We start from the raw sequence: 24657 nt of genomic DNA on the forward strand, positions 1-24657 counted from the left end.
GAGAGAATTGGTAGAGCACTAATGATCTGACGGTCTGCAGTCTTTTCCCCCCATTTTGTGGAGCTCAGCAAATACTCGTTCTGCTTCTGGTCTCTCTCTCTCTCTATCTCTCTCTCTCTGTGGAGGAGGGACTATCTGGGAGAAGAAAAGAGAGCGAGAGGGAATAGGGCGGTGGGCGTGAACCACTCTATCAAACCCCTCCTGTTTCGCTCTAATTAAGCCAAGTGTTTTAGTAGATTGGAAGACAGTGTGGAGGAAGGGAGTGATGCAGCAGAGAGAGAGAGAGAGAGAGAGAGAGAGAGAGAGAGAGAGAGAGAGAGAGAGAGAGAGAGCGCGCTTTGGTAAAGGAGACTCATTTCCATGCAGGACACTGTACCGAATCTTGAGTGTTCAAGATTGTTGAGGTATTGGCACTCCTTTTCTGAGATTTTTTACTTTTACATGGACCTTTATTTGATGACATACAGTTTGTGTGGTGGATGTTTTTATCACCCACAACATAAAATAAAGAAATAAAGAAAAAATGCTGACACATGATCACGTCCATAATTTATTAAACAGAAAGAAACAGTTTTACAGAATGATCGGCCCGTAAGTACGTTTTAATGTTTATTGCTAGGAAACCTCAACAGCTCTAGCGGGAAATATCTGATTTCGCTGACTTATGTTTCATAATTTGCGGTCTGTATTCAATTTTTTTTTGTGAAACGTCATTTACAAGTTTTTCATCGTGATCACAGAACATGGATGAAGTTTCAAGTCATGGTGACTGTGGGTCAGTGGTTAGCATGCCCGTCTTTCAATCAGGTGGATCAAGCTGCGGCTCTGCTAGTCCATGTAGATGTGTCCTTGAGCAAAACACTCAAACCCAAATTGCTCTCCGTTGCTGTGTATAGAGCAACATATAAGTCGCTTTGGATAAAAGAGTCAGCTAAATTAAATGTATGCGGACCGCATTCCTAACGTTAGCTTTGTCAGTTGGTTCAGTTAGCTTCACAGTAGTAACAATGAGCGGTTAGTGGGTGTCGATGTTTAACTAATCTCTATGTAAGAACTAGTTGTATAAAGAAAAAATGTCTGATGTAAAATCAGTAATCTTGTTTAAAGTAGTAAATAAAGAAAAAAGAGGTTGACAGTTAAAGTAACAAAAACTGAAGAAATGAACTAGTGTTTTTGTGCATGTATTGACTAATTTCCTTTAGAACACTTCCCTTCCACAATATAGACCCACACTGACCGGATTGGGACGAGGAGATGGAGTCAAAGGCCAACGTTGGCTGTCTCAGCTAGTTAGAATTAGGAGCACTGTTGACGTTAACTTGACTAACAACTCACGTCATTACCCTGTGACCAACGACTCACAAGTCACGTGACCAACAACCAAACCCGGTGTATAAAAAGTGGACGTACTCATCGTGACGTGACCTGTTGGCTTGTAGACTGGTTCGTGGTTTTTGAAGCGCCGAGGTTTAACAATTTCACCGTCGCCATCTTGGGTTACAGCCATCGTTGTTTTTTTGGAACAGAAGTTACCATATTTGGAATGCGGAGATGTGACAAAGAGTATACAGCTCTGGTAGCGCCAGCAACCTGTCAATCACCTTGTAGGCCCGACCTAAAGCATACTCTGCTTTATGGCCTATTTGACTCTAAATGGACCATCATTTACGAAATGAACATCATGTTGTATTGAAGAAGACTTGAAAGTAGAGATTAAGACCATAAACTCTCAGAGTTATTTTTGATCAGGACCTGTCCTTTGGCTCCCATGTGAGAGATCACATTACTCCGGTGTTGGCTGCTTTCCACTGGCTTCCTGTGAGATCAAGAATCAAGTCCTTCTCCTCTCCTACGAAGCCTTAACTGGTGATGCACCATTATATCTTAAGGAGCTTATAGTGCCATATTACCCCACTAGAGAGCTGCGCTCACTAAATTCAGGGCTACTTGTTGTTCCTAGAGTCTTAAAAAGTAGGATGGAGCCAGAACCTTCAGTTATCAAGCTCCTCTTCTGTGGAACCAGCTTCCACTTTCAGTCCGGGGGGCAGACGGTCACCTCATTTAAGTAGACTTATAACTTTCCTCTTTGACAGCGCTTATAGTTTGGGCTGACTCCGTCAGGAGAGGGAGAATCAGTAAACTCCGCTCGCGATTCACAAAGGCAACTCACCCTGTGATTCCGTGCTGCTATAGGCTTAGACTGCCGGGGGACATTTTAGGATACACTGAGCTCCTCTCGCCTCTTCTCTCTCTCTCCTTCTGGATGAATTCATGTCTCTTCAATGCACATTACTAACTTTACTTCTTCCCGGGAGCCTCTGTGCTTCCTCGCCTCAAGTTTCCATGGATCGTGGCTGTCTGGAGCCGGTCCTGTCTCCTACCTCCTGCCATGGCGGCCCCTCCTCTCTATCTCCTTCTGCTGACATGGATCATGGTTATCTGGATCGTGGTCCATGCCTACACTACACATTATATGAATAATTTCTGTAATATACATGTAATGTGCTGTAACTCTGCTACGTTGGTCATTCTGGTCACATGGCATCTATTGCTTCTGTCCATCTGGAGAGAGGGATCCTCCTCTGTTGCTCTCCTGAAGGTTTCTTCCTTTTTTCCCTGTGAAAAGTTTTTTTTCTATTTTTTGGGGGAGTTTTTCCTGATTCAATGTGAGGTCCTGGGACAGGGATGTCGTATGTGTACAGATTGTAAAGCCCTCCGAGGCAAATTTTAATTTGTGATTTTGGGCTATACAAAATAAACTGAATTGAAAAATTTAATAAATTCATGTTTACAATGTTTAGAGTCATTTTCTCATAGACTTCTATACAAACAGAGGAATCGCCTCCTGATGGTCAGTAGCGAGCAGTGGCGGCTGGTGATTTTTTTTTGGGGGGGGGGGGCGCAGTTTGGCGGCGCGGTTTAAATAGCACTCCACAATGAGAAGAAAAGAAAAGTTTTGAGTAGAATATTCTAAAAAACAAAGCTTTATTTCAAGAAAACACAGTACTCAACACTGTCAACAAACTGTAACTTTGGGCATGAGAGGTTCAGAGCAGAATGGTTTAAGAAACATTGGGTTGGGTTTCAGAGGTTTACAGAATAAAAGAGGTGCATGAAAGAGGTTTAGAGCAGAATAGATTCAGAAAGAGAGACATCACATTTTACATTGGGTGTTTGACAGAGTAAGCCTCACTACTTGTAAAGACATTTAAACTGGGGGCCCTGCAGTAAGGTGGCACTGGTGAGGTGGTCTTTGAAGGCAAAGCGTTCCCTGCTGTGTCCAAGTATGGTGTCACAAACCTACAGATAAATAAATAGAGAGAGAAAGACAGATAAGATGTGGGGAAATATCTACTACAAACAGGCTTCATACTACAGACAAAAGCCAACAATCAGAGTTGACAAAAAACTATGTTTTGTGTGTCTTGATGGCTCATCAACAGACAAAAGGCCAGGAGCCACCTTGATGCGCTAGCCTGGAGCGCGCACGTGCACACACACACACACAGTTTTTGACACTCACCTCTGCAGCAATCCTTCCAAGCGCATCTGCCCGGCGCTTCCTCGGCTGCTCAGAGCCACTTCTTTGCTCCACACTTAGCATCCAGCTAACCAGCTCCGGTTAGCATATAGGCTTGAGGAGAAGCTCCGGGTGTACGTCCTGCTGAATTTTTAAATCCGGACGTTCGGGTCCCAACTCTTTCAGCCCCTTCTTGTCAACATCTGACCGTCGGTTGAAAGGTGTTTCGCGTAAAGATACCACAGAGTTTTCAGTCGCCATACTGACATAATCAAAGTCTGCTACACTCTGCTAGTGTTGCTCACGTAGATACGTGGGAGCTATATGGGCTGTGAGGGAATGATAAAGGTCTCTGATTCGACGAATAGTCCATTCACGTTGCAATAAGAAACGATGTCATTGGCTAGGGCGCACTTTTGTGCGCCCGAAGATTCTCGTTTCATCCGCCAATGAGAAGCTGTCCTTGCCGTAACGCCCCTGAAATGTTTGCTCGCTGCCATAGACTCACATTTGGCCGGCGCCCCGACAGGGGGAGGGGCTTTTCTCAGTAATGATGAACGGCGATATATTATATTTGGTCACATTTAACTGGTTTTAAGTGGTTGTTGGCAGGGGCTTACGGTCTCCCACACACATTTAGCGCGTCAACACGGTACATTTCGTATTTAAATTATTTGGTATATAATGTTTTTTGACAGTATATATTATTATTATTTTTTCTTCTTTTTTTTTTAATCGCAAAATTTTAAGAGGGGCAGCGCCCTAGCGCGCTCTATTGACGCACCGCCACTGGTAGCGAGAATACAGCTTTAAGACATTGATGAGTAACATCGACTTCACTCAGAACCCAAGGTTGCCCCCTGCCAACAACTACCTTGTTTTGGGCAGTAACATATTGTACTTTCCCTTAGTATCCCCTAGTAGTGTATCGGAATTTCCAAAACTAAAAAGTATTACAGTTTCAAGTGACGCTGCGATTTGTTGAGTTGAACTATGGAAAACTTTAACGCGAATATGCCCCAGGCTCTTGTGTGACCATGCCCCGAGGCAGAGGAAGAGACAGGCACAGCTCCACCAGGGTGTAAAAGCATGCACTGCAAACTCAGTTTCATAATTTGCCCCTTCAGTTGAAATCTGAAACCAAAATTGCTGCATTTTGTGACTATTTCACAAGCTGCAGTAAAACCGTGTTGGTCTGTTGCTCAAAACTGTGGCGTGCTGACCACCAACAACTGTAGTTACACTGACCCCCTTCAAATCAGCTGACCTTTCCCTTTTAAACCTCTGCCATACAAATATATGTGAGACGGACAATATTCTTCCAACTTAGTGTGAACCGTTTGTGTTTGGCCCTTTCCTGTTGCAACAATGACAATGTCCTGTAAAGATTTTTTTAGTATTCCCCTCAAGGTTGGTGTGGTGGAAGAACTGGACTGGTCTTGCACAGAGGGCGTTCCTCTGTCCCACATACAGATGAACATGTAGTTTTCTTCAACAATGCCATGCAGTTTCCCGTTAATTCTGTTTTTGAGCATTTACTGTGAAAAAACCTCTCTCTCTCTTTGCTTCTCAGTCCACTGACTCTTATTTCTTTTCATTTCAATCCACGGATGCAGCAGATTCATCTGTAGCTACCAGAGAGCCACGACGTGCGGAATGTGAATAGATTTGTTTGGCTGCAACAGCAGTTTTGATCTTATAATAACATCAAATGATCCGGTAATATGAATTCAATCAGTCAGTCAATCGGGCAGTCAGTGATTCAGCGGGCACATCTATTGATTCATAAAATCCGCATCTCACAACACGCGCGCACACACACACACACACACACACACACACACACACACACACACACACACACACACACACACACACAGACTCCTCCTTCCTCTCCTCTCCTCTCCTCTCCTCCTCCTCCTCCTCCCAGTTGGCCCTGTGACTCCTTGCCGGGACGGTATAACAGTAGCATTCCGAGCGAAGGACCAGGCGGTGGATGGGGAAGGGCAGCCGCAGCAGCAGCAGCAGCAGTCGGGCGCGCCGACCGAAGCATGCTCCAGCGCAGTCATGACTTGCTCGGCGTCAGATAGCGAGAAGATCGTGATCAACTGCGGCGGGATCCGACACGAGACCTACCGGAGCACCCTGAAGACGCTGCCGGGCACGCGCTTGTCTTGGCTGACCGAGCCCGACGCCTACAGCAACTTCGACTACGACCCCAAGTCCGACGAGTTCTTCTTCGACCGCCACCCGGCCACATTCGCCTTCATCCTCAACTACTACCGCACTGGCAAGCTCCACTGCCCCAACGATGTGTGCGGGCCGCTCTTCGAGGAGGAGCTCGCCTTCTGGGGCATCGACGAGACGGACGTGGAGGCGTGCTGCTGGATGAACTACCGGCAGCACCGCGACGCCGAGGAAGCCCTGGACAGCTTCGAGACCCCCGAGCCGGACGAGGAGGACGACCCAGCGCTCACCGGCGGGGCGGACGGCGACCAGAAGCGGCTGTGCATGCAGGAGGACGGCCGCAGGAGGACGAGGTGGGAAGTGTGGCGACCCTACATGTGGGCGCTCTTCGAGGACCCGTACTCCTCCAAATACGCGCGGGTGAGTGGCCGGACAAGTGTCCGTTTCCCCCCCCCCCCCCCCCTCACACACACACACACACACACACACACACACACACACACACACACACACACACACACACACACACACACACACACACACACACTTTCCCGTTTCTCTGCATCTTTAATATTAATGGACTTCGCTCCTTCATTCCATGCGCAGCACTCGCATGCGCCGTTTGGCACAGTTTTTGGCCACTGCGCATTGTTGCGCGTAAAGTTACCCTCTCTAAGTGTTTTTGGAGGAGTGGAAGGATGTCAAATTCACTGCAATGTTTTCTCCCTTCCTTTCTCATGTCCCCCTCCACCCCCTACTCTCCTCCGCTGCTCTTTTCTTTTTAATCTCTCCCATTGATGTCATCGTGTTAAGACTTGACCACCGCTGATGCGTCAGTGCGCATCAGTCCAGCCTTCTCTCCGTCTCCCTCTATGTCTCTCTATCCAGTGTCTACGCGTGTGTGTGCCAAATTATTTCTCCTGCAAAATGCTGGCACAGTTTTAACACGATTTAAATAGGCACAACCCTGATTTAGAGTTCAGGTGTGGTCCAGTTATGTACTTAACCACTGAGTAACTGAAGGGGGAAACCCAAAGGTTGGTGGTTAGTGCCGCTCCATACTCTCTTTCACATGCTATAGACCAAACCAAAGCGTGCACCTCACACTGCATCCAATAACATGCTGTGTGTGTGTGCGTGTGTGTGTGTGTGTGTGTGTGTGTGTGTGTGTGTTACTTTTTATTCATGAGTGTGCATATGGTTCTGTGTGCTGGCAGGTTACCTGTGTCTGGATGTGATGCTGCGAACACTGTTGCGCCACGAAACACTGCTCTTCCTCTCTGCATTCGTCAGTTTGCTGCTTCCCTTTGCTGATCGGTGTAGACTGGAGAACGACATGAGTGTCTTCAATCTCATCATCGACTCCATTAGAGTTAACATATGTAGAGCTGGTATCTGGCAGGAACAACACTGCTTTACAGCACAGATGGGCAATCCTTTGGGGCTTAAAAAGAGTGGAAATGCAGGACATAGTGTACCCTTCATGTAGTAAAGCGGAAGGGTAAGAGTCGGGAGATGGGGGGATGGATTGCCGTGTATAGCGAAGACCACTTTACTGCGATAGACCGGTTTAAGGGTGGCCGATGTACACCCTTGGTTTCTGCCAGATTATTTAAAATGTGTGACGCGGAGGGTGAGGGTTGGTGCAGAGTGGGTGAAGTCGCAGTGTGTGATGACGCATGGGGTCAGGGGTCGAACACGGGTGACGGAGGGGTTAGATCCATCATAAGAGGAAGAGTTGTGAAGATCCCGGAACGTTACCAGTTTGAACTTTTGGCCACAATTCCATGTAGTGATGGACTGATTCTATTTCAGTCCCGATACCGATACCTGGGCAGCGTTTAATTAAGTGACTGCTATCATTCCTTACATTCAGCCTTGACTAAAACATTGTTTTCGTAACTTTTAAAAGCTAAAACAAAAAAAAAAACACATACAGTATAAATACTGTATAACTTATTGGTTAAAACTTGTATATACAGGAATGGAGTTGAACTGAGCGACTCCATGGTCACAGATACCCGACCAAGCTATTCGAGTCAGTATCGTCGCGATATTGGTGTCGGTGCATCCCTACTCCCACGATTTTGTGTTGATGATATTAATTGCTTTAGCACCAATATTAATTGGTGCTAAAATAATTAACACCATCAGTCCAGGCAAAATTAAGTCTTGTGCTGAGATTTTATTTCTACACTTATTTTTCCACTCAGTTTCGCCTTCACCCGCAGTCATGGTTTCTCTTAAAAAACTGCTTTTGTTCACGGTTCTGTGGACATAAGCAGACAGCACACCAAAGACATTATTAGCCGACGAACACATATGATTTTGTCACTTAATTGATTAAATCGTCAGATCTGTCACACACACACACACACACACACACGTCTAAGAACTTGCGGATATGGTGAAGCGGGTATGGTTTCAGCCCATTTTCCCCGAGAGATGATGTCCAAATTAGTTGATTTTGCGCCTCACAATTTGTGGCCAATGCCAACGTTAAGTGCAGGAAGTAGTTTGCTTAAGTACCAAGGGAGCTGGATGGTTCCAACAAATAGTGATCTTTCAGCCAGGAGGCCACTGTTCGCTCCCCATGTGAAACGTTTACTTTTTTGTGGCTTAACTTTAGTACTTCACCAACGACACTGCCGTGGTTAAGTTGTCCCAAGCGATGATCTATTCCTAAATGTAAACCTTTTTTATTTTTAAAAGACTGCTATGCATTTAACTAGCCAAAATTCTCGAAAAAATCTCATTGTGTAGGTTACTAGTGAAGGCGCCAAAATCAACCCTACAATAAGGCCGCAATAACGACATGGGGATGTTTGGTCAAACATATTGCGGTACTTGGTGTTCTTCACCAGGGGTAGTAGTCGGTAGTTGTCGCTAGGTCTGTGAGGATTGAGAACCACTGGTTTATAGCACACACCTAAAAGAGGAGAGGGGCTGTCTCACAAGGAGTTTAGATGGAGTGTGAACCTGCAGCATTGATCTGCTTCCCCAAGCAGAATCTTGCTCTGTGCAGCTTTTTCCTTAAATTCGTTGGAAAATTGAAATGGCAGCCAAACAAGCCAACGAAGAACCCCCCCCCCCAAAAAGACAAATTGAAGGCTGGGGTGGTGTCATGGGAGGGGTGGGGATCAGTATGACAGCTGAGGTGACTTTGAAAGTGTTGCAGTCAATAGTTTTTGGTGCCAGCGCGGGTGACATAAAGATAGGTTGGAAAAGGGGGGGCAACCAGCGCAGCAGCAGCGGCGCTCAGGTAGGCTGAGGTCAGGCAGTCGGCTCGGTTTTAGCTGATTAGCTCGTTGGAGAACGACGAGGGCGAACCTTGTGAGCGGTCTCTCGGCTGGGGAGGAAATTAATCGCAGGTTAAATTCCGTGCGTCCGTCCGTCACACACATATGCAACATCCCCGCAATTGCAGCACGGTTTTTCCATCTCTTCTCTTTTCCCCCTCCTGTCCTCTGCTCTTCTGCAGCTCTACCCCTCCTGTCTCTCCCGCCTCCATCGTTACTCTTCTCACCGTCGTCACCATGGACGGCTCGTGCATGCTTTATTACCGCGATTTTAGAGCTGAGTGCTGGATTGCTTATTATCGCTATTGAGGCCCCTCCCCCCTTCCTCCCTCTTCTCTGGTTCTCTCCAGCTCTCCGCTTGTGCTATAGCGTAACACTGCAGTCCCCGTAGTAGCTGACTGCGCTCTAGTCTGCTGCAGAGAAGGAGGGAGAGATAGAGAGGGGAGGGGAGGGGGTGACAGGATGAGAGGTGTTTTTGGTTGTGGTGTGTGTGTGAGTGTGTTGAGATGCATTCAGAGTAGAAAGCGGTCGGGGAAGAAGAGGAAGAAGAAGAACAGTATGGGGGTCACTTTCTGCACCACAACACAGTTTTCGTTCCTGCTGCCCCTATTTTAATACCCCCCCCCCCTCCCCTTTTTTCTGCTGAGCTGGGCACGCTGGGATGCTCGTATCCACTTATCGATCGGGGCCAAGCGTCTCGGCAAGCCTCATTCAGGTGGATCTCTCAGCTGAATGGTGCTCCTTTGTAAGTAAAACCTCCCCCCCACCTCTCTCCATCCCATCACATGGCGATGGCAATTCCCAGCTCCTCAAGGAGGGAAACAAAACACCAACACAGTAGCAACACACACCTCCACACTCACACGCTTTTCTGTGTCTTCCACCACACGCAGCCAATTGCGGCACCGCTAATGTCATTTTGACCTCATTCTCAGCGGCCGTGTTGCACACGCGAGTTATTTTTGTTCCTCATCATTATGCTGTCTGTGCCGTCATGGCCGAAGCGTAGTACTTAATACTGCAGTTAGGCTGGCAGAAAGCTCAGCTATGCCCAATCCTGTCAGCACATACAATACTGACCGCTGATGTGCCCAGTTTTTGGGTAAGGTGATGTGACACCAATTTTTTTTTTAAGATTTCCCCCATTCTAGATGACTATCGACGCACCAGACAGACAGTTCAGCATCATCACGTTTCTTTCAATACACATCAAAGGCGGTTGTGGACACAAGAAGGGACCACTGCTTTAAAGCATTAATGATCGATATTCCTTTGTTAACAATGGAATCGTTAATTAAAGTGAAACGGATTATTTGAACGGTGTATACAGTTACAAGAGGGATTTAAATAAAAACCTTTGCATTTAATTGGACTGCCACAAAAGCAATCGTTTCGCATCAACTGGCAAAGTCTATCTGCATGTACTGCCCACTAGTGGTTTAACGGACCACTGTGGCTCCGTACTGATACCCCTCATGGTTCAGCATGCATGTGAACATGACACAGTTTAAAGTTAACCATCACAGTGTGAAAAGGCTTTACTGACGATCACTATCCTACAATATTCAGAAGAACATGTGATCAGAACATCGTCAATGTTTTTCTAGTTGTTGATCTCTAATCATGTGACATTGTAAACAACGTATCAGTGTTTAAACCAACAGGAGAGCTAGTAACGTTAGCAGCACCGCTAACGGCCAACGAACGAAGGTTCAGTAATATTATGATGCGTTCAGGCTCTGTTCAGTGGAAATTAGTTATTGGGTGAAGGTAAATTCTATATCATGATGTGTTAACATGTAATCTTGTACGATAGTGTTGGTCAGAACCAGCTGCTACAACCAAACAACACAATGATCTGTATTTGACAATATGTGTCACCTTTGATCAATTAGAAAAAAACATGATCAGGGATCTCTAAAAGTTATCTTTGCTCCCTTTTTTCTTTTGTGCTGATCCGATCCGTGACTCCACTCCATGATTCGATCTGTGCCGTGGGTTTTATGATCCGTTGCACCCCTACTGCCTATGCTGCAGCGACACAGTCGATTGAAATACGTTTCCCTTGAGGGGATTACACCTCAGCCACATGGTTTATGAAAGTGAAAACAACGTTTCTTCCCACTGATATTCAAGTACACATCCGGTCTCTCCTTATTGATAATCAGCTATACGATACACAATCAAAGTGTGGTTTAATGTGACCGTTGTAGCTCTAGCTAGTCGCCTATTTTCGAAAACGACCTTGAACGGGTTCGTCAAACATTTGAAACTTGAATAGAAGCTCTAACCTCCGTTTCTCTGGCACAAACGTGTGTTGATTTTTTAAAGATATTTCACTGTGTAACGGGGATTCCAGAATAGTTTCCACAAACTTTATTCCAGGCAGATTGAACAAAACACAAACAGTCCAGAATCTGCTTCCGGGGAAAAAGCCGACAAGAACCAGGGGGACCTTCGGGGACAGAGACAAGGCGGGGAAGTCTAAATGGGCAGGTTCTTCAACGGGAGAGCAGTCCGGGAGTAATTGCTGGAGGGTCTGGCAGTGAGTGTGAGTAAAGCTGGGGCACTAGAGGCAATAGGTGCAGCAGAGTGGACAGATGAGAGTGATGGAGCTGACGAGATGGGTGTGACTAACAGGTGAACAGAATAAGCTGATGGGGTGAGTGTGACTACCAGGTGCACTGAGTGAGCTGATTAGGTGAGTGCAGCAGAGTGGGCAGGTGAGAGTGATGGAGCTGACGAGGTAATACAGAAGGGAGTGAGTGATTGCTGAACTGTGACACACTGACCACAAACTGGTCAAACTGACCTCTTTTCCACCAGCAGCTGGTAGCTGTTTTCATATTTATTTATTTTTAAGTCGTTAAACCCACTGTACACTACCTGCTCTGCACCAAACAGCAGACAGAAACTAGTTGGTGGACAATACTTTGTTTTCTCAGTAGACCATACCAGAGTACCGCAACTAATTTGAAAAAAAAGAACACATTCACATAGTATGGAACATAAACAGGATTCAAATTGTGTTGATATTGTTCTTCAGAAGAAATATATCATCACAATAACCAGCCCAGGCTTTTCCCAATAGTAATAGTACAGTAGGTACAGATACCTGTACCATGTACAGATACAAATGGAGGGCACTATAATGTGTATGGAATCCACATAATCCTGACAGGACAGGGACGTAGTATAAAGAAAGTCCGTGAGAAGGTTGGTGTGGATGGGTGGGTCCAAAAAAACCTGACTTTCCCTCAGGAGACCTCTGTGTCCTGTGTGGAACTAGAAGTCAACGTTCACCATACTTAGATAACTAAGTTGGTAGTAATTTTAACCCAAAACATGATCTTAAACTAAACCTACCCAAATCGTTTTGTTGCCTAAACACCACAGGGGCTTGCACACGTGCACGATTGCTCGTGTTGCTGGACCTTTGGGGGAAAACGGACATCAAAATAACTTTAAGTGAGATGAACCAACGGGTTCCGTGGTGCACACAGTCAGATGTTATGTACAGCCAAACCACCCATTACACAACCTCCGCTTCATGAGTTTTTGTGGCACGATAACGTTAGTTTTAGGTTGTTTTAAGCCTTAAATATCATCCTAACAATCTCTTTAAAGACAATTAGATCTCAGGAACAGTTGCTTTGGCTGGTCAAGATTAGTAAATGTTGACTAGCTACGATATGCTGACCACACATTACACACCTCCCACCAATCTATCCAGTTGGGACACCCCGTGTTGCTGTGCATAGCAAACAAGCTGATAAGTTATAGTTTACTCAAGGCAACGGATAAATAGGGAAAAAAAACTTGATCATATAAGAGGCATTTGCAAAACTATTGAAATAGCTAGCTTAAAGTAATGAATAAACAATTGCAATAGGAGGTTTGAGATAAACAGTTGACATAGTTAGCAAAAACAAATAGATAAATGGATGAATAATACTCTAAATGTAAGGGTAGCCAACAGTAATATATGAGTACCTAAGTTAAGTACCGAATTACTACTCAATTACTCCAAAGTAAGAAGGATAAGATGCTTCCTGTCTTTTATGCTAAGCATAAATAAGCATTCCCTGGTTTGACATATTTGCATCTGACAGGAGGAAAGAAAGAAAGCAAGGTCCAACATGTAGATCTGTTCCTTTAAGAGCTCAGGTGAGACAGGTGGTCAGTGGGTGGAAGCTGGCCCCAGTTCATTAACCGAATCACCCAAAAACAATGACTTTGCCAGTTTTATTTATGGAGCGAGTACAGTGCTTCTGACCTTCAGTGCTGAAGCGCAGCGCTCGACGGTAACCGCAAGATCTCAATCCCCTCTGCAGCAAAAACTATGACAACCAGATGATGATATTTAATGACACACACTAGCGGTTTTCAAAATATCTTTTCCTCACCTGCCATTTTTCAGTGTCTTTCCTCCTGTTTTTATATGTTTTTTTCTTCTTAAACCTTTAGCATTGCTCTTCCTCTCCCCCTCCCTCTCTAGTGGTTTTGTTGCGCTATAGGCAATATATCCACCAGGGTCCCCCTTCCCCCTCTGTGCTTTTCAGGATAATGCTGCGACAGAGCTTTCTTTCTCCGTGTTGCCCTTCGTAGGAGAGAAAGAGAGAGTGAGAGGGGGAGCGTGAATGTAAGAGGAGAGGGTGCAGAGAGAGAAAGACGGACACCATACTATATTTGATGACATGTCAAGAAATAAAGCGTTTAACCTCCGAGTGATCTCCACTGTCCTCTTGCTTCACGGGGGGTCAATAACACATGCATGCGCGCACACTCACACACTAGCTAAATGCAGAGACACAAACACTTGCACAAAAGCAGCTAATTGAGCGTAGAAAATAGCATGTGCAGTAAGCCCCGAGCCTTCGACACATGCAGTACATTCACACATGCAGCAGATTACTGCAGAATGATCTGCTGTGACGCGCTGTGCAGCGTGCGCATGTGTGTGTGTGTGTGTGTGTGTGTGTGTGTGTGTGTGTGTGTGTGTGTGTGTGTGTGTGTGTGTGTGTGTAAGAAATGCAGCTGATCTCCTTCTACCTTACTGGCATAATTTGAGCTCCCTTTCCTCCTCACTATGTTGGTGCCGGTGTTTACGCTCTAAAGCAGGGGTTCTTAAATGTGGGTACGTGAGATTTAAAAAAAATATTTAAAATGAACATTCATATAAAAAAAATCCTTTAAACATTCTTAATTAATAAATATTCAATAAAATGTAAATGAAAGTTCATAAACTGAATTGTATATATTCCTTATTAAAGCAGACACTGATGGCACAGCGCTGTGTATTACATATTTTTTTCAACCAAAAAGTCTTTGCACTGGTCAGGGGGTCCTCGGCTGAAACAAATATTTCACAGGGGGTACATGAAGAAAAAAAGGTTGAGAACCACTGCTCTTAAGATCAGATAGGGCTGCAAGAAAGAAGGAGCTGCTCAAATTGCAAGAAGACAGCTTCCTGACAACAATTCACAAATACTCAGTATGGCATCTCTAAACAAGATAATTTTTTCTTTATATTTAAACGTTGTTTACAAATCCTATGGAAAGACCAAAACCAACAACCCATGCACCCCTGCAATAGTTTCAACACACTACTGACACTCAGGTGTGGGTTCAACTGGATACATGTTTTAGGACTTGTGCCAAAACTTTTTTCATAAAAAAAAGGCTCAGTCATTTCCCAGCACAGCTGTCTGTAGTTTTTAGACAATGATACTCAAACACGAGAAAAACTTGCATTTGTTGGGGACTGAATCCACTATTTAGGTTTTTTGGGGGAGCAGGACGATGAATGTGGGATTACATAAAAAACTACTGTGGAGGAAGATGTCACCCAGTGCAACACGAGTTAGGCTCATTGATGTGATTTTAATAGTTTTAGTAGTAACAATTGAGCTCAATAGCACAGAGGAAGAAGGTCCGATTTCGGATGCCGAAACCAATGTTTAGACGGAACTTGTGTTTTTACATTGGAATCCTTTTCCCGGCAAAACAGTAAACTTATTGTGCTTTCACTATAGCGGTTGGTGTTCCTTCAGACAGATAGTCTGGGTATAGTGGAGGGGAAATTGCTCTCCTTCCAAAAGGGGGAATGATGGTTAAAAGCATGCTGAGTGACATTTGTCCGTTGTAGTTTGAAAACGCAACATTCAAGCAGTCAATGCTATTTGGTTACGGCTCAAGAAAGGTCAAGGTTGTCACTAAAAAGGATGCGAACAGCGCTCCGTGGTGCACAAAGCCAGATTATTTGTACAGCCAACCACTCACTACACAACCTCCGCTTTATGAGTTTTTGGGCACTATAACGTCATTAAAAAAAGTCAGTTTCAGGTTGTTTTAGGCCTTAAATGTTATCCACCAACAATGTCTTTGAAAACAAGGACATCTCAGGAAGAGTTGCTTTCGGCTCAGCAGCTGTTAACGTGCGCTGAGCTGCATCCTCGAAGCCCTGTAACAGCCAATAACACCATATGCTCTGCTTTAGGCTCCCGTTAGTAAAGAACAACAACTCCCAGCAACACAAAGGCTGCATCAGTCACATGCACATGCCTGGAAACACTTTAATTTGCCGTGGCTGAGCAGCTGCCCAAATGAGGTGCAAAAATGAAGACTCCTGTTTCTTTATAAATTCCAAAGGTGTGTTATTGTCACATATTTTTGTGGAGAGAGCCCTTACTGTAAAAATCCCCAAACACATTTGTGAATCCGTCAGTTTGCGTTCATTAATTAAGAACAATGCTGATCTGACCCCCACACTTAAGGCCAGAGTGCTTCAAACAAGGTGGTTCATAGATGTTGTCGTCTAACCGCATCTAAAGAAGCTCCACCTGTTTTGAAGGCCACACTCCTCGCTTTTTCAGTCTGCCCTTGGCTTTGTTCGTGGTTTTGGGCACAACCTCGAAGATGGTCAAACAATTACAGCATCCTTAACTTCGTTTCTTTTTTTGTGTCCGTAAAAGTGAGGAAGAATACAACTTTTATTTTTTTTACTTCATTTTGAAATGCTTTGTAAATTTTGCCAGTGGAATGAAATTCTGTTGTGGATCAGTATTTATGGTCCTATCCTTAGTCTCAAATGTGACGTATGTCGTGTGATGTGCTACTTCAGCACACTTTAGGAACAAGTATTACTGGGACCACAGCAGAAAACTGCAGATAAATGTTAAATATCCGGGGATTTACATTATTGACACCACAGACTGTCTGTGTAACCATTTGGCCACAGTTTAGCACGTTGACCATAAACGATTCGCGTGCATGTGTGTGCATGACATAGATGATGCACCACCTCTGCCTCTCTGAGACAAAAAAAAAAAAACGTTTATAAGCCAAACTAAAGAAAAGACTGCTGCTCTTCAGATTGTGGTCTGTTCTGTGCAAAAGTGTTTGACCCCCCCTTCGGGTGTCGGAGGAATCCGAAGGGTCTGAATCCTGCCAGTGTGCCGAGCCGCTGAGCCGCCCACTGCTGAGCGAGCCGATGCAGGGTGTAGATTTCAGCCGACGGAGCTGTCCGCTGAAGAATGAAAAGCTTCACGCGTGCTGTTTGTTCCCTTGTGGGGCCGTCCGATGCTGAAGTGGCTAATGTGGGCACCTAATGTCCTGGCACCGAGGAGTGACACAGAAACGGAAAGCCGTCGTCGGAAATGAGGGAGGGCTGAATCAACCACAGAATGCAATCTTCACTCGCGGTCTAGGAGCGCTTGTTTTGTGCAGCTTCATTTGTTTGTTGGTACTTTCAGATGGCGAAGCAGCTGCTGGAGCAGACGTTGTCCAGCGCTGAAGGGATGAACTATGTTTGAGTTCTGAGACCCTTTTTTTGAAATATAATGCAGCTGAATTAAAAGAAGTTGGTTTTGTGTAGCTTTCATCATTGCACCTGACTGACTCAAGTCACATCACTTTGACGGAGCTCGTCTTGCTCATGGCAGGATTACACCCAGACCCTCCGGAGCCCCAGAGGCCCCAGTCTCTCTGCATGGCAATTTGTTTGTGATGATATGATATAATCCCACATCAGTTGAAACAATATGCAAGTGAAAAGCACAGCATTGACTGAAATGATGAGAGCCTTAAGGAGCCTCTACATTCATCTGATGGCCCTGTGTCAACCTCTAGACCTTTACACTACAGGTGCATTTTTACTTGCACAATTAACTTACTTACTTTCGCACAGAATGCAAATATTATGTGGCGGAAAAGTGATGTCATTTTTGTGTGGTACATTTAGCGTTAAAATGCTTTGAGTGATCGGAAGACGAGAAAGACACTATACAAGTACATTTACCATTTATTGTAAACAAGTACGATGAGCTGTGAGCAACAGAGAGTCAAATGGCAACCTTCGGTTCTGAAAAGTGAATCCAGTGCCTTCAACTTGCATTCTCTCTACTGACCATCAGGGGGCGACTCCTCTGGTTGTAAAGAAGTCTGAGAAAATTACTCTTTTTCTTTCTTGATTTATTCCCTCAGTAAATATTGTAAACATGAGTTTGTGGTCTCATGATATTCATTTACAGTACATTATGGTCCATTTAGAGTCAAATAGACCATAAAGCAAAGTATGATTTAGGACGGGGCTACTTTGATTGACAGGTCGCCACTATGGCATTGTCTGGGAGTAGTCCGTAATGGTAAATGGATATGTACTTGTATAGCGCTTATTTAGTTTTCCGACCTCTCAAAGCACTTTTAACACTACTTGTCATAATTTACCCATTCAAACTCATTCATACACTGAGGGCAGTGGCTAAGTAGCCACCTGCCCATCAGGAGTAGCTAACATTCATACACTGTAGGCCCAGCTACGGGAGCAATTTGGGGTTAAGTGTCTTGCCCAAGGACACATCGACTTGGGCTATCGGAGCCGGGGATCAAACCACCGATCCTCTGATGAAGGACGACCCAGCTCACCACTGAACCACAGTCCACAAACCGACGGTAGATGAGGCGGTGACTACGTCAACTATTTATATACAGTCTATGCTTGGAATCAGGAACAGTGAGGTCAACCTCTGCTTTAAAGTCACAGAAAAGCCAGAAAAACACAATTTCCCGAGAATCTGCATGTACACATCACAGGCAAAGCTGCGCTTATGTATCCGTTCACACATTGCAGTTAGAGTGACTTTATTGATACGGGACATTTGAAGAGCTTCCTCGGGGGAGTTATTGACCCGAGGAAGCCTTTCATAGTCGTTTGACCAAACCAACAGTATCGCGCTAACACTCACTACAAAAAAGCCGCTGGCCGTACATACCACACCACAAAATTACAAGCCACAGAGAGGACGGTTCCCTCTCCAATCCACAGGATGAGTGCCATTAATTAAAAGCATGATAAATGCATCAATGTTAAATGATGGATTGACACAGAGCCAGTTGGTATTGACTTCTGGAAACACAGACACATTTGTGACTCTGTATTATTTTATTTTACTTTAAGATACAATAGAGTAGTTCAGATATTGTCATATCGTTCCATGAGAAGCTGTATAAGATGCATTTCATTGGTGTAATCTTAGGATTTTCCTAACAATTCCTCCTTAGGGGGATTGGGGAAAGCACTGCTGCCACCGCTTGGGAACAGACATTAAAATAAAGCTTGTACGCACTGGCCACAAGAACGTACAACCTTGAATGCACCAAAATGTTCCCTCTCTGGATCCCCCTCCTCAAGTAGCCAAAAATCCATCAGAGGATTCCTCTCTGCCTCCCATTCCGCCTCCTCCACTCCTTTCTTACCCTCTAAATATAGCCTTCTTTCACTCCGTCCTTTCGACACACACACCTCGTCCCCTTGGTGGGGGTAAGAGGTGTTGCAGCGCCTCTGATGCATGCTCATGGAGACGAGCCCCTGGTGCATTCTCTCTCACTCACACACACACACACACACACACACACACACACACACACACACACACACACACACACACACACACACACACACACGCACACACACCTAACTCTTTCCATGAGGAGGAACACCGTGCAGCAGTGATCACGGTGGTGCTTTGCAGGGGGCAGGCAGGCCACCGTACGGTAGCTGGCAGGGCCTGAGGGTTTTCATAGCTACTGCAAAAAACAACAACTGTATTTCCCTTTATGGAATATGATGGATTTAATTTGACAAGATATTCATCAGAGTTTTTCAAATAAATTTTCATTGGAGCAGCCACACAATCTAGACCAGGGGTGTCAAACTCATTTTCACCCCGGGCCACATCAGCATCATGGTCGTCCTAAAGGGACACTGTATACATTTAACTCCTCCCGAACATAATGTTGACTGTCTTTGTATTTGATTATTGTTTATTCAAGTGTAAAAATATTAAAAAATGCATTTATATAAATGTAAAATATATGGAAGCAAATTTCTTTGTTACTATGACAGAAGTCCATTTAATTTAGGGTTAAGAAACCCACATTGCTAAAGATCAAACTTAAAACAGAAGAAAATAACAAAGATCAAACGCATGTTATTATATTAACTTTCTTCAAAGCTTTTTTGTCACAGTTGAGAAGGACATAACTGGTCCAACAAATAATTGTGAGCAAATAAAGACATGCATGTGGTCTGGGGCAGTAGTTCAACTGGTCTGGGGCAGTGGTTCTGAACTGGTCTGGGGCAGTGGTTCTGAACTGGTCTGGGGCAGTGGTTCAACTGGTCTGGGGCAGTGGTTCTGAACTGATCCGGGGCAGTGGTTCAACTGGTCTGGGGCAGTGGTTCTGAACTGGTCTGGGGCAGTGGTTCAACTGGTCTGGGGCAGTGGTTCTGAACTGGTCTGGGGCAGTGATTCTGAACTGGTCTGGCTGCAGGACCCACCTTGACCCCTTAATGACAAGCTGAGATCCAATGCGAGGAACATTTTCAACTTCTCAAATTGATTTAATGATATGGTGCAGTTTAAACCTGAGAAAGTACACAATATCACAGTATGCCAACACAAAGAAAATTGTTTGAAATATTCCCTTTTACACTCAATTAAAAACCAAAAAGTGCATCTTAAGGACATGAGGTAATACAACACACATTTTTATAACTTCAGCCTTTTTTAAACAGACTCAGTGTTTTCATGCACAAACATGGAATAAAATCGGTAATGAAGCTTAACTATCACAAATAGTCCAACGTGTAAACTCACGCAAGTAAAGCGTGTTGTGAATGCAGCATTGAGGAGTGTGAATAGATGGCACTCCGGTGCATAAAACATCTCCTTCAAAATAAAAGCCCATTAAAAAATCCCCTTCAAAATAAAAGCCCATGCAAAGGTCCGCGATTCACTGAAAACGGGTCCGTGAAGCCGTCGCGTGCCACATAAAATGACGCGGCGGCCCGGATTCGGCCTGCGGGCCTTGAGTTTGACATATGTGATCTAGACTGATAAATACATTTTTACCATGCCCCCCCATGCCAGATTCGCACAAAAAACATATAAAAACATATTTTATAAAAATAAAAAATAACTGAATCAAAATGATATTTAACCCGAAGAAACGTTTCATACACTTATTTTTATTTCAAATACATTGTTAAATTTTTCAAGGTCAACACCAAAACTTGAATTTTCAGGTTCAAATCTTTTTTTCAAATGAACAAAAGTATTGACCTGAATTTGGCTCCATACAGTGTTTACGTTGCTAATTATGATTTTGGGGGTGCGGCTTTGTGTGGAGGCCTGCTTTTCAGCAGCTTTTGGAGCAAATGCTGCTAGCTTATTTAATTGTAAAAGAGTTAGCAACACTGGGCTGGGGTTTTTTTTTTTTAATCGAAAGGTACTCTCCAATGTTTCCAATGTTTTAATATTGTCTGTGTTTAATATGTAATGGCAAATCCACAACGCGTTATGTTAACATACACAAGTATGTTCTCAACTACATGTTATTATGTGTATTGCCATATGCAGGATGTATGGGGTTAATCCAGCAACTGTCTAGATCAGGGGTCGGCAACCTGCGGCTCCGGAGCCGCATGCGGTTCTTTAGCCCGTCTGTTGTGGCTCACTAAGGCTTTGACAAAAAGAGAAAAAAAGAGACAGCTTTTTTTTTCTTTTTTTTTGCCCAGTGGAAAAACTTTTAAAGGGAAGTCCTCTTATCTTGGAGTTTTAGGTGATATTGGGTCACTGAAAATAAAAATAAATGTTTAAATATTTCTTTCACAAAAATGTGCGTCACGTCGCTGTCAAGCCTCCGCCCTGCAGCTGCTACTCGTGATTCAGAGCCCCGCCCTCGCGCGCAGGTGAGTGCAGAAGAGCGATTCCTTAACTGCTGCAGCAAACTGAGTAAAGTAGATATACTTTCAGGAAGTGGATCACGTCTCCAAACTCCACTGTGTCAGCTCATGAGACACTGAGGCGTCCGTTAGTAAAAACGGATCCGTCCTCCGTTTGCGGTGCTCTAGTGAGGAGGACGCTCAGTGTAAACGTAGCAAAAGATATGCGTTTAAAATGTAAAACTCACTGAAGAGGACGGGTATTGAACCTGCTGCCTTGCAGTTGCAGGGTAAACACTCTACCACATGAGCCACAACTATAGATAGTACTAAAGGTCTGTATAGTTGTGTTTTTAGTTAACCTTAATGTAGCTGACACATGACTATTTTTTGTTTGATAGTTATAAACAGGTAAAATAGCAATACAATGTTAAAAAAAGTCTTTATTCTTGTTCTATAATTTCATAAATACAACAAACTATAGTTTTATATATATATATATATATATATATATATATATATATATATAAAATATGACTATATATAAAACTTTAGAAGCTGTGATATCAAATAATTTTTGCGGCTCCAGACAATTTTTTTTGGTGGAAAAAGGTCAAAATGGCTCTTTGGATACGAAAGGTTGCTGACCCCTGGTCTAGATGGACAAGTACAACAGCCAATGAAGCGCTCAAGTTGTCAAGTTGACGTGTGGTAATAAAGTTTTGCTTTTTGAATAAAGGAGTTCCACTGAAACCTAAGTGATGACCCACGTTGTTTTTATTTCTCCGTCAGTATTAGGATTGACTCTGGGTATATATACGCTATAAAAGCACACCTGCTAACACGTTATCATCAGCTCTGCATCTCCCGTGAGCTTTGTGGACCTTTTCCACCATCTTTTAGCTCATTTGTTTTGACCCACAACTTGACTGGTTTTGGTTCACTCCGAGTCTCATCAGCCTGGTTTTCAGCAGTAGGCAGCTGTTCTTTTAGTGAATTAGCTCGGTTAAACCCACTGTACACAGCAGACACAGTTAGCCTCACGTGGGTGAACACAGTAAATGGTAAATGATAGTCTTCAGACCACTCAAAGCGGAAACAAAACGCAACAAAAATACTTGGTTAGGTTTCGTAAAACATCATGGTTTGGCTTAATATATGTATGTTTGTTACATTGTGAAAATTACGGACGTGAAAGTCCAATGTTGATCCAGGACCATCTTCCTACGCCTGCTTCTTGTAATGCATCAAAACCAAAGATAATTTGTGAGAAAATACGTTGCAGTTTTGCTGTATGGGAACGTCATTTTTAAGAGACCAGGTTGGGAAAGGAGGGCTGTCTTTTTGAATTACTGCAGAGTCTGCCGTATCTCTCTCTTGCCCATGCACACGCACACACACACACACACACACCTCTCCGTAAGTCCTCATGCTCCGCTCTGATAATGCGATGATGTCTGTAGTGAAGCCTACCTTGTGTGTTTGATGTGCCACTGTCTCTCGTGCCACAGTCTTGAGTGATTCGATTTGTGTACGTATCCTGCATACTGCGGGGAAGATGTGAGTGGAGAAGATAGTCTAAGAATGACACCAGTGCAATGCCTTAGCACACGGCTCAAAAAGTGGCATAAAGCCGCTGAGGGAGCTAGGTCGATGAGTAGATGAATATAAAGAGGAGTAGGTAATTAGAGAGGGAGGTTAAGGAGGGATTATTTCATGGGAAATTAAGACTTGGGAATTCTGGAATGGAAAAAAAAAAGATATAAAGGAACCTCCACTTCCATTGTCATAGTTTACATTCCCCCTATTCCCGTCTTCCACGTTTCCTTTTGTCTCCTGAAATCGCGATACATTACAGTATTTTGCTAAGATATCTCTGCAGGTTTGTGTGTGTGTGTGTGTGTGTGGGTGTGTGTGTTTTTTGATGATGTAGATGAAATAGGTTGCTGACCGCTGCTTTGCAAACACACGCATAAACAGACTGCGCTCAGCTGCTCTGTGAATCTACCAAGTGTGTGTGGACAGCATGTGTGTTTTACATTAGTGTGGAAAGGAGCTGGTCCTTGAAACGTATGTAAAGAAAAGTTTGAAAGAGGCGTATCGTTTTTCGGACACCACGACCTCTCTTTTTTTTTTTTTCAATGAATGTTGACTTTTGGACTTTAAAACGCTCTGTAGCCATTCGAAACGTGGGTTAGGGTTAAACGCATTTGGAGCATGTTTGACAAAAGTATTGGAGACCTTGAACCTTTCAAAAACCAAGCACCCTGTATAGGGTGTATTTACAAGTTGACAGATCTTTGGACAAACATTGGACACATATGTGAAACAAATATAGTGATGCCTTATACCAAATTAAACAGCAAAGTCTGGGCAACAAGACTACTAAAGCCAATTATACATGCTTTAAACACAACTGAATCACCAAAGATAAACATAACCATAAGTATGATTCAAAGACTTGAAAACCGCAACTCGAGAATTATGGCATTATGAACAATAGCCCTGTGTAGCAACAGCCTACGCGCGAACACTGTGCCTCTCCGTAAAGCTCACAACCTACAGATTCAGATGCTAACTTTCAATCTCTTCTCAGACATAGCATAAGCACAAAGTCATCCAGCGACTGTACAGAAAAATGGCTTACCTCATGAAGAATAGCTCCGGCTTCGTAAATCCCAACGCGCCATTTGTACTTCAAAATGAAGCGCAACTACCTGCGCAGCTCAGTGACGTGTCCACTGGAAGTTAGGATCCCCTCGTGGGGTATGTTCGAGTGTCGGCAAATCAGATCCAACGTGTCAGTAAATTTGGAGACTTGAAGATTGTGGGTGGGTAAAAGTGCTGTCAATGTCATTTGGAACGATGGAAAGACACCATAGGCTCTCATGATTAAAAGGAGGTGTCTTAGACTAAAATCGGAGTTTGGATGGCAAAGATATGATGGAAGTTGTGTAGAGTTATGATCCAAAAGCAAATACTTTGTGATTTGAGGGCACAAAAGCTTATTTGGCTTGATTTAGTGTATGTGGATGTATTGGACACCATAAGTGATATAAAAGTGAAATAAATAGCGTGTTACATGAGAAAATGTAAACATCACACAAATCATAAACGCTCCATTTGGAGATTCGCCTAAACCGTCTGTAGTTTTTTTGTATTCTATTATTTTTATTTTCTTCATTTTTTTCTGTTTCTGTTCATCAACCACTTTTTACCAGTAACACATCTACTGCTATATACACACATGTTAACTAATCTCAGAAGTGTTATTATTGGACCGGAATTTTTCAAATAGCGCTTGTGGTTGAAGAGATACACCAGTTGTAGTATGGGTATGAACATCTTTGCCAAACCTCTACACCGTCTTCGGGGTGGTTGTTTAACACATATTTCTGCGGGTAAGGTGGTGCGAATCGGCTCTCATA

General features: G+C 43.9%; 1 protein-coding gene across 3 annotated transcripts in view; it reads left to right on the top strand.

Annotated features, from left to right (window-relative positions):
* Positions 1–5587: 5587 nt before the first annotated feature.
* The window catches only part of LOC306750043 (voltage-gated potassium channel KCNC1-like), a gene marked incomplete at both ends in the record, with an annotated part of 77277 nt that continues 58207 nt past the window's right edge, over positions 5588–24657 (top strand). For all 3 annotated transcript variants that reach the window (XM_079233425.1, XM_079233423.1, XM_079233424.1), the window contains one exon: positions 5588–6127. In XM_079233425.1, the coding sequence (XP_079089551.1) occupies positions 5588–6127 (540 nt within the window). The remainder of the gene's footprint in view (positions 6128–24657) is intronic.

The sequence above is a fragment of the Taurulus bubalis genome, assembly GCF_910589615.1.
Source record: "Taurulus bubalis genome assembly, chromosome: 17".
NCBI classification, from domain to species: domain Eukaryota; kingdom Metazoa; phylum Chordata; class Actinopteri; order Perciformes; family Cottidae; genus Taurulus; species Taurulus bubalis.